This window comes from Coregonus lavaretus (assembly GCF_964263955.1).
Source record: "Coregonus lavaretus genome assembly, chromosome: 22".
NCBI classification, from domain to species: Eukaryota; Metazoa; Chordata; class Actinopteri; order Salmoniformes; family Salmonidae; genus Coregonus; species Coregonus lavaretus.
Genome location: NC_140009.1, coordinates 7,855,414 through 7,868,749, shown reverse-complemented (window position 1 = coordinate 7,868,749; position 13,336 = coordinate 7,855,414). Strand labels below are relative to the sequence as shown.

General features: G+C 45.8%; 2 protein-coding genes across 3 annotated transcripts; both read left to right on the top strand.

The window, feature by feature from the left end:
- Positions 1-368: 368 nt before the first annotated feature.
- On the top strand, positions 369-3,866 carry LOC311150315 (dolichol-phosphate mannosyltransferase subunit 1). Its single transcript, XM_084187721.1, has 9 exons — positions 369-517; positions 1,439-1,538; positions 1,646-1,679; positions 1,794-1,870; positions 2,147-2,172; positions 2,305-2,400; positions 2,554-2,622; positions 2,973-3,087; positions 3,204-3,866. The coding sequence occupies exons 1-9, from the start codon at positions 387-389 to the stop codon at positions 3,306-3,308; spliced, it is 753 nt and encodes a 250-aa protein (XP_084043847.1). The 5' UTR covers positions 369-386; the 3' UTR covers positions 3,309-3,866.
- Positions 3,867-4,653: 787 nt separating this feature from the next.
- LOC311149825 (activity-dependent neuroprotector homeobox protein-like) lies at positions 4,654-12,940 on the top strand. 2 transcript variants are annotated; one of them, XM_084187054.1, is made up of 4 exons: positions 4,654-4,713; positions 7,980-8,096; positions 8,417-8,515; positions 8,970-12,940. In XM_084187054.1, the coding sequence occupies exons 2-4, from the start codon at positions 7,989-7,991 to the stop codon at positions 11,901-11,903; spliced, it is 3,141 nt and encodes a 1,046-aa protein (XP_084043180.1). In that variant the 5' UTR covers positions 4,654-4,713; positions 7,980-7,988; the 3' UTR covers positions 11,904-12,940. The 2 variants fall into 2 exon arrangements, with proteins under 2 accessions (XP_084043180.1, XP_084043179.1); XM_084187053.1 differs by lacking the exon at positions 4,654-4,713 and adding an exon at positions 4,818-5,262.
- Positions 12,941-13,336: the final 396 nt, after the last annotated feature.

Here is a 13,336-nt window from a genome sequence, read left to right as displayed (position 1 = left end):
GGCCTGATTCGGCCCGCGGGCCGGACATTTGACACCCCTGGTCTAAATGTTTCTACAGCAGGATGGCAATGGAGAGTGTCTATAAAAGTGCACTGGTTCAAACTTTCTTCATCCCCAAACAGTGGGCAAGTTTTTACTTCAATGAGATAATGATTATATTATGTAGCTATTGCAAGACAATACTATTAAATAGGCTACTGTTACTGGGGAATAACATTGGCAGTTGAATAGGATCAGTATTATCCAATATCTCCAATCAACAGACGTATTATTTGTTGCAATACCTCCACCTAGTGGTAGCTATATTCCTAGGAACCATTATTTTAAGAATTTGTTGCATGGGTGGATATTTTTGAGAGCACCCGCATCCGGCTCAACATTCCAACATGGCAAGCCGAAAAGGTTCGCAGCAAAGCCGGGTAAATGGTGATAAATATTCCGTGTTGTTGCCAACTTACAATGAACGTGAAAACCTACCTCTTATTGTGTGGCTACTGGTGAAGTACTTCGGTGAAAGGTTAGTAGTCGTTTCAAGTCATTAGTTACAGAAGCTCTAGCCCAGAGTGAATGACAAGATCTGTAGCCCACAATCGGTGATGAGCTGTCACTAAAAATCTGATTTGCCAGGGGACAGCTAATGGCTTACTTTAACAATCTGTTGTTGAGATTTCCAGCCGCTCATTTGTAATATCATTTTATGAAATACCCCCGGTTTTTTTTCTTCAGAATATGACTTATAAATACCTTAATGAGCTTATTACAAATGCCTTACCTCTTCATAACAACAAAAGGAAGTTGTGGGTGGGCCAGTCAATTATTTAAACAAGCAACACTGTACTCCATAGACATCAAAGACTGCAATGACATTTTACATGTTGTGCCTTTAAAAGAGTAAATCTTGTAAGCGAACTAATGCAGTGGTCTAAGGCACTGCATCTCAGTGCTTGAGGCGTCACTACAGACTCCCTGGTTCGATTCCAGGCTGTATCACAACCGGCCATAGGGTGGCGCACACGTCGTCCGGGTTTGGCCGGTGTAGGCCGTCATTGTAAATAAGAATTTGTTCTTAACTGACTTGCCTAATTAAATAAAGGTAAAATAAAAATAAACTCCATTTCAACAGATCTTGCACATTTGTATTTTTAGTGATCCAATTGACATTTTAGTAATTTAGCAGACGCTCTTATCCAGAGCGACTTACAGTTAGTGAGTGCATCAATTTTTCATACTGGCCCCCCGTGGGAAACGAACCCACAACCCTTGCGTTGCAAGCGCCATGCTCTACCAACTGAGCTACAGGAGGGCCAATGAATACATTTTGACTGAAGCTATAACTGGAACAATGATAGTTAATTGTAAAGTCCCTGTTTTAATCAGTTGTCAGATTAGCATATTATTTGTTGTGTGCTGAGTTGAAACATCTGTTTGTTATTTGCAGTGGATATAACTATGAGATTATTGTAATTGATGATGGAAGTCCAGATGGGACACTTGAGGTGGCAGAACAACTGCAGAAGATATACGGAGAGGACAAGATAGTAAGTGATTGGAATAGATATTAGTAGTTGTAATTTGACATTCACATACCTGCTGACATAACACAACACTCATTCTTTCTCTGCTCTGTGTTGGGTTTTTTCTCCAGCTCCTTCGACCAAGAGCAAAGAAACTAGGGTTAGGCAAGTGTCACATACTCATTAATTAAAGTGAACACAGTGTTGCATCTGTATTTAGAAGAATATCTCAGACACTCTACACACACGTCTGATAATGTCATTTGATTCTTCATACAGGTACTGCCTACATCCATGGCATTAGACATGCTACAGGGAACTATGTCTTCATAATGGACGCAGACCTCTCCCATCATGTGAGTGGATCTTCTATATATCTGGAGGGGACAATACAATAGCAGATGAACAGGGTGGGATAGTGGCTACGGACCCTGTACATTCAATATTCACAATGTTTTAGTCCAATACTATTTTTAGTTCCTTTTATTATTCAGGAGGTTACTTGTGGTGTTATAAAACTTGCTTGGTTAAATAGGCCTATTTGTATACGAATGCTTCATAGACAGAATTGTCTTTTTAAAACCTTTGAATGCATACATGCTAAAATACATCCATTTTGCCTTTGTTTACAGCCTAAATTTATTCCAGAATTCATAGAGTAAGTCATCTATTTTAATTTATACAAAAATGTGAATATTTTTCTGAAATCCACACGTTCAATAGCCCACTGCATCTCTACCATATGATCGTCTGTTGCCAAGTAGCTGATGTGAATGTGTTTGTCTCCAAGGAAACAGAGAGAAGGCGGGTATGATCTGGTGTCAGGCACCCGATACAGAGGAGACGGGGGCGTATACGGCTGGGACCTGCGCAGGAAACTCATCAGGTGACTGCAGTGGCACGCTCTCACTTCTGCTACATTAAAATTGTTGGCTGTCAGTTATCCTGCTTGTGCTAGCACACAAAGCAAGCACCAAACTTTAATTAAATATTCAAGTTTCCTCATCTCGTTTTGTCCTTCCCTCTCTCTCTCTTACAGTCGGGGAGCTAACTATGTCACACAGGTGCTGCTGAGACCTGGGGCATCAGACCTGACTGGCAGCTTCAGGTAAGTGGCAAAATGTAAATAAGTGTGAAGAACAGCAGGTACAGTTATCACACTTACATACTGGCACATCAGCTTCTATCAGTGAGCTATTAGTCACTGTCAGATGAAAACCTTGTAACTCCATTTATGTCAATAAAACATTTTTGAAAGCAGTCCTCTGAACAGGACCAATAAAATTTATTCAAAATAGCTTCTGAAGTTTCGTAATTATATGCTTGTTAATGGGAAAATATGGCCGTTTTTTCAATTTCCTGAAAAGTTTCTGTTTTGGAGATGAGAGGTTTTCTTTCGACAGCAACGTAGTGAGTGTTATCTCACGTTGTGTTTGTTCTAATGCATGGTGACATCAGGCTCTACAAGAAGGAAGTACTGGAGAGTCTGGTGGAGCGGTGTGTGTCCAAAGGCTACGTCTTTCAGATGGAGATGATTGTCCGTGCTAGACAGCTGAACTACACCATTGGAGAGGTGGGGACTTTCAACCCTTTGTGTGTTTTGTGTTGTTGTACCATTTTGAACGCTCTGTTTGTCATGTCAATAGGTTGTATGTAAGTTAAACTATACTTTTTCTGTCTTCCAAACAGGTTCCAATTTCGTTCGTGGATCGTGTTTATGGGGAGTCAAAACTGGGAGGAAATGAAATAGTGTCGTTCCTGAAAGGACTGCTTACTCTCTTCGCGACAACATGATTTATGATGCTCTAGGACTCAGCAGCATTGCTTATGTGATGTTTTTTAGTCATTCAGTAAGGGTCTTAGTGCAGTAATTAGCCAAAATAAGAGTCAGGAAAATGGACAGACTACGCTCTTTTTTTATGAGTAGTTGATTATTGACAAGAAAAGCACAGATGGTAATAAATTAGAATACTCAATCTTCCCTTCCTCTACTCTAAATGTATCTCCAAACTAGTGGAGACTGCTGAGGGGAGGACGGCTCATAATAATGGCTGGAACGGAGCATATGGAATGGCATCAAACCATGTATTTGATACCATTCCACCAATTCGGCTCCAGCCATTACCACGAGCCCGTCCTCCCCAATTAATTTGCCACCAACCTCCTGTGCTCCAAACAGACAGATTTTGAAACATAAGTCCAGGTATAAACAGTCACAAGTTCCTTCTGATGTGTTCTTATAGATGGATCAACTTATTTTCACATTTTTCAAAGATTTTGTATTCACCCTAAACTGAGAGACCTGTGATTGTTGTAAAAATAAATAGTAATAAATACTTTACATTATTTCCTAATATGTTGAATTGGTCGCTGCATGGCTGTTTCCTTCGTTGGAATCTATGTGAACTGTCAAATGTGCATAGGCAGCAACAAATACAATACACATTGTTAGTGTGCTAATTGACCGCATTGTTTAACCTGCGCTGCATCAATAGTTAGTTGTGACACAATTTGGAGCAGACGGTGAGTGTAAAAGTATTTTCTTTCTTTACCCAGTGATCTGAAGTTCTCACAAAATATGTAAAATTCAGATCAAACCCAATCTAGCAGGATGATATTAGTTTGGCATGTACTGCCCAGAACATGGTGCGATGGGGAGAAGTCAAGGATGGCCTTGCTTTCGCTGCCTGGGAAGAAATAATCCTTGAGCATAAAAAAGATGAGACCATGAAGGAGGCCATATCTATCACCCATCAATCTATCACATGATATGGTCCCTCCATCCCACCACCACCCCAATCTCACAGGGGCCCATGCCAAGATGGGCAGAGAACAATTTGCCCTCAGGCTTGGGAAATGCCCCAGACTCTCGGGAAAGTAGTCCCGGTGAGTTTAGTGTAATGGGAACATAGAACAGCGCCACCTACTGTTCTCATAGCACTCTGACGTTGGGCAAGCGCAAAGGCACTGTGAGTACTGAGGCACTGTATACATCCGACCCTCTGCAGTGTAGGAAGCCAGATGTAGTCCTATAACGCATGCGTTCATGCCATGCTAAACTAGAGTGCGCCTGCTGTTGGTTGAATCTGGTAAATACAGCTCGAGCTTGTTTACCCCAGTCCCTCAGGCATAGAAACTACTTGCCCCTGACAGACGTGGAAGAACGACCAAGGCCAAAATCAGAGGCCTGTCTTGAACGGTATGAGCATAGATAGCTAATTGATTACCACACACTAATTGAGTTGTATAAGTCTCGACTCATATGGATATAAAGATGAGCTTTTTATGCTAATCAAACATATGTCACTTCCGCCCTTTCATTTGCGCCATTTTGGATAGGGCAGTTTCCAGGCTAGGGTTGTATTGTCTCTATAGGAAGAGATGGGAGCGCGTTATCAGTGAACATTCACAGAGTTAACACATTTTTGGATGAGGGGTTCCTCGTAATATTTACTACAACGCTAGCCACGCTATCTTTTCCTACAATGGGCGTTCTAGATGTTTATCTAGCTAACTAAATGAGTTTCAGTGGCACTTCATCCCCGGTAGCCGAGAAGGATAGTCTGTGTCGGATAGTAGTGAGAGGAGTCGAGCTTCCTCTCTCGGTGTGGTGTGACCGCTTGGAGAGAAGACTGCAAGGCGGTTAGCCCCAGCTGCTTATCTGGAGGACTAGGAGGGAAAGTGAGAGTGCCTTGTTTCTCTGAAGTTATATAATTTACTACAACAGGAGCACCGGATTTCAAACCAGGTAAACTCCTCATACTCCGCTTTTCAGACAACCAAGCTAGTTAGGATACACCAGTGATAGCTAACTGGGTTAGCTACGGTAACGTTATGATGATGCGTTGTTCGGTCATAGTTACGGTCGGGGAAAAAATTGATACTCTAGTATGACATGGATTGATCATTGAGGATAGCAAATGAAACATCATGTGGAATATTATGATCGCGTATATCATAAGTTGTCGGTAAACATGAGACCGATTTTGGCTCGCTAAACTTGGGCACCGAGTGGCGCTCAGAATCAGCACCGACTGAAGAGCTCATGCGGGGCACCTTTCTAATACTCAGTTAGCAGCTGCTAGCTAACGTTAGCGCGCTAGTTCCCCGTGTTTTACGTGCGCTTCCCTTTGTGGTGGCTCACTAGCTACTGCTAGCAAGCTACTATCAGCTATCGATCTTAACGTTAGTGAAAATATTACCAGATCAGATGTTATTTGGCCGTAAAACCGTGAGGTAAGATGCATGTAGTAATCGTGTTAGAAATATTTATATCCTCTTTCATTTGTCAACCAGATATAGACATTAAACAATACTAATCATTGACTTCAATCAAAGCCTTAACCACATTGATAAGTGGGGAGATGGTGATAGCTCGTGAGTAACCTCCCCTACTCGCCTGGCTATTTATTACTAGCCACATTTGACCTATATTAGGTCCCTTCCCTTATCAAATGGAACCGTATTTTTCTTCCAATTTCTAGCCTGGTAACGTTATCCTGACTCATTCAGCAACTTGCCCACAGAGCGAGAGTGAGTGTGTGTGTGTGTATAGATAGGCTAGGTGACAAGGGGTTGTTATCCGCACATCGCAGGTTTGATTTTGAGTGTCGAAATACAATTGATGTCAGATGAAAAAGTAGTCTCGCCTCCTTTATTCACCTCTCACAATTAACACAATGTCTATGTGAAACAGTGTTTCCAGCAATTTATGTATGGTGTCGACATTGTCTTGGAGGTTAGTTTTATACCCTCTATTGATTCAACCATCTGTTCTCATGGTCCCAGTGTGAGAGCAATCAGGAGAAAGAATGCGGTGGTGATCCTGATTTGAACCTTTCAGTCATTTAGCTAGGTGTTCTACTTAAATGCCAACTCTCTTCCTTTGGTGTTTGTGGTCATAGATGACCCTTTGCTGACAGGGTATGACTGATACAATCAACTTTTGTTTTGGTAAGCAATGTGAGTTTGGAGGATCAGAGGTGACCAGAGGAAATGTCATCATTGATGCTTAGAAGGACAGGCAGAACTCAGTTGTATATTAGAGAGAGGACATGGTTTTCGTTTTTAGGCCTAAGGTTTAAGATTACTACTATCCCCCTCTTCCTCTCCTCCTCTAACTCTTGTCAGCTGTAGAGAGGGGCTATTCTCTGCCAGCTACCCACCCAGCCCCCACTCCCCTGCAGACTCATTGTAAATGTTGTGCTCTGATGCTGACTCAATAGGAGGCGCCATTCTGTGAAAACGGGGCAGGCAGAGCAATGGAGGCCTTACGTAATGGAGGCAGAGCAATGGAGGCCTTACATAATGGAGGCAGAGCAATGGAGGCCTTATATAATGGAGGCAGAGCAATGGAGGCCTTATATAATGGAGGCAGAGCAATGGAGGCCTTACATAATGGAGGCAGAGCAATGGAGGCCTTACATAATGGAGGCAGAGCAATGGAGGCCTTACATAATGGAGGCAGAGCAATGGAGGCCTTACATAATGGAGGCAGAGCAATGGAGGCCTTACATAATGGAGGCAGAGCAGTGGAGGCCTTACATAATGGAGGCAGAGCAATGGATGCAGAGCAATGGAGGCCTTACATAATGGAGGCAGAGCAATGGAGGCCTTACATAATGGAGGCAGAGCAATGGAGGCCTTACATAATGGAGGCAGAGCAATGGAGGCCTTACATAATGGAGGCAGAGCTGTCCTCTAGCGCCATCTATAAGCCATGGGAGTCAGGCAGCATTCAGCTCAGCGAGGGAGTCAGGCAGCCAGACAGCATTCAGCTCATATAGGTGGATGGATGGGTGGGTGGGTGACGAGTGTTTGGCCTTATGCTGCTTGTCGCTAAAGCTTCTTGTCCTGACCTTTGAACCTGAGTAGAGAATCAATTCTATAGTGTTTCCATTGTTCAGCATTGACTGGAATATAACAAATCAAACAGCCCAGACGCATAAAGGTGGTAGTAGGGTCATAAAGGATAGACTTGACGAGTGATGCAGCTGAGGAAAACCACTGATGGTTTTATGATGAAAGGTGACTGACAGGAAGCAGGTACTCTTGTGGTGGCGTTTTTCCATAGGAGCACTAGAGTCACTCCAGTGATTATGTTAATGTTGGCTCTAGTGTTATTCTTTTGGAAGTGTGTTTCCATCACCCAGGGTGACACTAAGGTTTTTCTTTTGGGTCTGCTTAACTCTGCTCTCTACAACAATGATCAGTTCATATGTTGACCTGGGGTGTATTCACTAGGAACTAAACGGAAGCAAACAGAATGAAACAGGGCGGGACCTACCTGAATTTGTCCAATAGAAACTCTTGTTTTCATTGCAAAACATTTTTCCATTTGGAGTAAACGTTTTCTGTTTCTAAACGTTTTGCAACTGTTTGCTATGGTCTTCGTCTAATGAATACACCCCTGACCTCGCCTGTTGCTCACCCCTGTCCACCTACCTGTGTCCCTCCCTTCTCCAGGTGGGCAGAATGTTCCAGCTCCCGGTCAACAACCTGGGCAGCTTACGGAAAGCCAGGAGAAATGTCAAGCGGGTTCTGGGAGACATTGGCCTGGAGTTTTGTAAAGACCACATTGAGGTGAGCGGCACATCATTTGATCTGTTCTACTATCCATGGGTGAGCGTGCCCTTGACACATTTTATCACACTGTTTTTTTCCCCTCCAAAAATGAAGCGATAATAGCTCATTCATTTAATAGCTAATTCATCAATCAGTCTAGTACATTTCAACTTAGGAGGCCTCAAATTTCTCATGTCTGTTTGATGTCATAATTAACAAGCCCAGTCATCCACAACCATAACAGGTCGACTCCTCCTAGCAAATCATCTCTATCAGACTTGATGTTTTGCATTGATTCTATATGAATTGTGATTAATCATGTATTTCTCTCCCCTTAGGACTACAAAGACTACGTCCCTGATAATAACGAGTTCTACATCAAGCACACCACCTGGGATGATGTGTGTGTGTGGGATCCTTCACTGACCAAAGCCCAGGTGAGTGGCTCACTACCTGCCTGGAGTGGCTCCCTGGAACACCCTGTATTTTCGAGGGAGGGAGGGAGAGGGAGACCGAGTGAGGGGGGAAGGGAGACCGAGGGAGGGAGGGGGTAAGGGAGACTGAGGGAGGGTGTGGGAGGGAGGGTGTATTTTAGCTCTTTTGTCTCTTAAAAGCTTTTAACTGGGATATATTGTCGGTAAACATGACACCGATTTTGGCTCGCTAAACTTGGGCACCGAGTGGCGCTCAGAATCAGCACCGACTGAAGAGCTCATGCGGGGCACCTTTCTAATACTCAGTTAGCAGCTGCTAGCTAACGTTAGCGCGCTAGTTCCCCGTGTTTTACGTGCACTATTATCGTATGTTTATCTTCAATAAATAATGTGTTATTTACATGGAATAAATGTCATCAAATGACTGACCACTGTCTCTATTTCCCCCGTCTCCCAGGACTACAGATCAAAGCCTTTCTGCTGTTCCGGCTGCCCCTTCTCCTCCAAATTCTTCTCAGCGTACAAGAGCCACTTCCGCAATGTCCACAGCGAGGACTTTGAGAGCCGCATCCTGCTCAACTGCCCCTACTGCACCTACAATGGGAACAAGAAGACCCTGGAGACGCACATCAAGCTGTTCCACATGCCCAACAACGTGGTGCGCCAGGGTCCCGGCGGCATGCAGGGGGCAGTGGGGGGGCTGAAGGACGGCATGCAGCTGGGCAAGAGGCCTGGAGAGAGCATCGAGCAGGCCGTATACTACTGCAAGAAATGCACCTACAGGGACCCGCTTTACAACGTGGTGCGCAAGCACATCTACAGAGAACACTTTCAGCATGTGGCCAAGCCCTACCTGGTTAAGCCTGGGGAAAAGACCACGCCCAACGGTGCCGCAGCAGGCACCACCACGGGCACAGGGAACACAGACCGCAGCAGCAATACCAATACCAATGTCAATGCTAACGCCAACAGCAACACCCTCCACTGCAAGCGCTGCCTCTTTTTGCCACGTACCTATGAGGCACTGGTGCAGCATGTTATTGAGGACCACGAGCGCATCGGTTACCAGGTGACCGCCATGATTGGTCACACAAACGTGGTGGTGCCTCGCGCCAAACCTGTCATCATGGTATCCCCGAAGACTGGGGAGAAGACTGTCATCGGGGTAGGACCTAAAGGTCAGCTAGTGACCACCACAGTGGGGGGAGTCCGCTCCGTTTCTACCCAGAACCTCAGCAGGATCGTCATCCCAAAGTCAGGCCTGAGCTCAACAGGACTCCTGTCTGGGGTTCACCTGAAGCAGGGGGCTTTTGGGTTAAAAAGCGGGACTACTCAATCCTTCTCTATAGGCGTGCAGCAGGTGAGAATCACTCTGCCTGGCAACGCAAAGGTGTCTGTGCCCCAGCATTCTCAGGCTGCCAAACAGAACCTCCCTGGTGGCTTGCGGAGCCCCATAGTGGTGAGTTCCTCCTCGTCTACGCTCAACTCCCGAGTCCAGGCGGCTGCCGCTACGGTAGCCTCGGTCACGGCCAAGGGGAAGGGGGGTAGCTCTGTCCTGGGCACGTCGTACACACAGAAGTGGAAGATCTGCACCATCTGCAACGAGCTCTTCCCTGAGAATGTGTACAGCTCGCACTTTGAGAAGGAGCACAAGGCGGAGAAGGTCCCTGCCGTGGCCAACTACATCATGAAGATCCACAACTTCACCAGCAAGTGTCTGTACTGCAACCGCTACCTGCCCAGCGACACACTCCTCAACCACATGCTGATCCACGGCCTGTCCTGCCCACACTGCCGCGCCACCTTCAACGACGTGGAGAAGATTGTGGCACACATGCGACAGTCCCACCCGGACGAGGCGGTGGGGCCGCGCACCGATTCCCCTCTGACTTTCGACCTCACCCTGCAGCAGGGCAACCCCAAGAACGTCCAGTTGATTGTCACTACCTACAACATGAGAGACGCACCAGATGAGTCTGTGGCCCTCCATGCCCAGAGTGCCTCATCGTCCACACAGACGGGCAAGAGGACCGTGCCCAGCCAACCCCCAAAGATGCCCTCTGATTCAGAAGAGGGCTCACCTGCCAAGAGTGCACCTCAGGCGGCCGTGCCGTACAAAAAAGACGTGGGCAAGACTCTGTGTCCGCTGTGCTTCTCCATTCTCAAGGGCCCCATCTCTGATGCTTTGGCACACCATCTGAGGGAGAGGCACCAGGTCATCCAAACCGTGCACCCGGTGGAGAAAAAACTTACCTACAAATGTATCCACTGCTTGGGTGTGTACACAAGCAACATGACAGCCTCCACCATCACACTGCACCTGGTGCACTGCCGCGGTGTGGGCAAGACTCAGAATGGGCAGGACAGCAGGCCTGCGCCCTCCCCCAGGGTCTCTCAGGCCCAGGGCACTAGCCTCAAACGGGCCGGCTTCGAAAACTGTGACCCTAACGACCCAAAGCAGCGTAAGCTGGCGCCTGGAGAGCCGGAGGGCCCCGCGGCTTTTGTAGAGAATCCAGACGACCCTGTCAACCTGGTCCTTGACCCCAAAGGTCACGAGGATGAGTCGTACGAGGCGCGGAAAGCCTTCCTATCGCAGTACTTCAACTGCGAGCCCTACCCAACGCGTAGGGAGGTGGAAAAGCTAGCCGCAAGTCTGTGGTTGTGGAAGTCCGATATCTCCAGCCACTTCACCAACCGCAGGAGGAAATGCACGCGGGACTGTGAGACCCAGAAGGCCGAGGTGCTGCTGGGCTTCAACATGCAGGACATCAGCCGGCTCAGCCACGAACTGACCTTTGACCCTGAGTGCTTGTTTGAAGGCAAAGGGGACAGTGGAGAGACAGTGGAGAGGCGGACGTCTAGGACGTGCATCGGGCGGTCTGAGCAGGCCATCCAGCGCATGGAGGAGAGGGCGGTGGCTAACGGTGGTGCCACACTCCAGCAGGCTACGCCAGCAGGGTCTGGCAGTGGGGCCAGGGCCACAACCCAGCCCAACTGTGGGGCCAAGAGCGACCAAATCAAGACAATCGGAAGCACCTTAAAAGAGAGAGGGCCTCAGGATCTCTCAGAACCAATCGCTATTGACTCAGACAGCGATGAGGATGAAATGGATGATGATGGTGATGATGAAACGGGACCAGTAGAAGTGAATTCCATGGGTAATGACAGGCTGGCTGCAGGGAGAGAGGGAGAGGTGGTAGGGACAGGGGCCCACTCCAGCTCAGACCTAGAGGATATGGAGGATGGGTCAGAGGAGGAAGAGGGTCATGTAGAGAATGGATATGGTTCAGTGCTGCTGGAGAGGCAGGCTAAGGGGAAGGAAGCTGTTGCCAAACTGGGACAATCGGGAAGTGGAAAAACTAGGGCCCAACTCGGCAAGCATCAGGTCTAACCAATGGACACAAACAAATGACACGACGCACACAGAGACGTTACATTTGATCCATGCCAACAACTCTGCCTCACCAGAACTTTAGAGCTGGAAATGGTCAATGGTGACTTGAAGGAGAAGAGGAGAGTGTTAAGGAGAGTCTCTTTCCTTTTCACTTCCACAAGCCATCCAATGACGTTTAAACATGTCATGTCAAAGACCAATTAAAGCTGCTCTGCAGTGATAAAGTAACTATGAGTGATGTAAGATTTGTGAACAAAGTTGATACTTTACCTCCAGGGGGAAAGAGAACACTGAAATGATTTGCCTTCTGTTTACTTTACTAGAACATTCAGATTAGTACTTATTCTTGTCCATTTGGCCACAAGTTAAACTGTGGCAAAAACATGAGTCATTACGACTTACTAGCTTTTAAAAGAAACTAGAAAATCCCACGTTTTTCATTGCAGGTATGCAGGAATAGCTAGTGTATATTTGTACAGTCTTTTAGACCTTTTTGGGGAGAAGTTGCTGTAGATGTACTCATCAAATATTTGCTTTTCTTTCTGTGTACAAGCTAGCTGCTTATGTTCTACATTGGTTCGCTAGATGATAGATGTTGCTTTGGTGGCTGGTGTTTTCTGTATGTTTTGTTAATTTTTTTGAACAAAACCATAGCATTTTTGCTAAATAATATATCTATATATAAATGCAAATTTAAATGAACATAATTGATTGCTTTTGTTTTTCGCTGTTTGTTTACTATGATTGATTATACTTTTTTATTTGCAGTAATAACTTTGGTTCTGTTGAAAGAGTTCCTCATATCCTTCTCCCACATAGTTAAAGGGCCATTTCGACTGATCTCTGTAGCCATGTGCTCTGTAGTCTAGACTGTGCTTGATTAGCCTCTTCCACCGAGACGTTTGCTGTTGCCTTTGAAACAAACCGCATTCGCTATTAATGACTTTTCTGTGTGTATGTTTAATTTGTGATCTTCAATTTATTTGTTTTGTTTTTAACTTTAGCATTTATGAACAATAAAGTGCTGCACTGTGCTCCTCCTAGTCTAACCTCTTTTCCTTCCTCTTATTCTCTGATGTGACACGCCCCTTTTATGGAGACTGGACAAGTAGCACCGCAAGTTAGGTTTTCCAAATGTAACCCATGAGCTAGCTGTACACAGTCACTAGTGGTATAAATCCTTTTGTCTCCGGTGTTTTTACAGTGAATCTTTCAGTAAATCACAACCTACTAACATGGTTTTACGTGTGTAAAACACGGGGTTCTAAAGCTTTGTGATTTTGTTATATTTCACCTGAAACAGAATATAGGTGTAGTCCATGTGAACTATGCTAGTCTGTGAGAGGCATCTGGACTTAGTGGACCCACTGGTGAGATGCTGGTGGTTAGATGGTTGACAAGAAATCAACAGTTGGACTCAGAGGAGAATG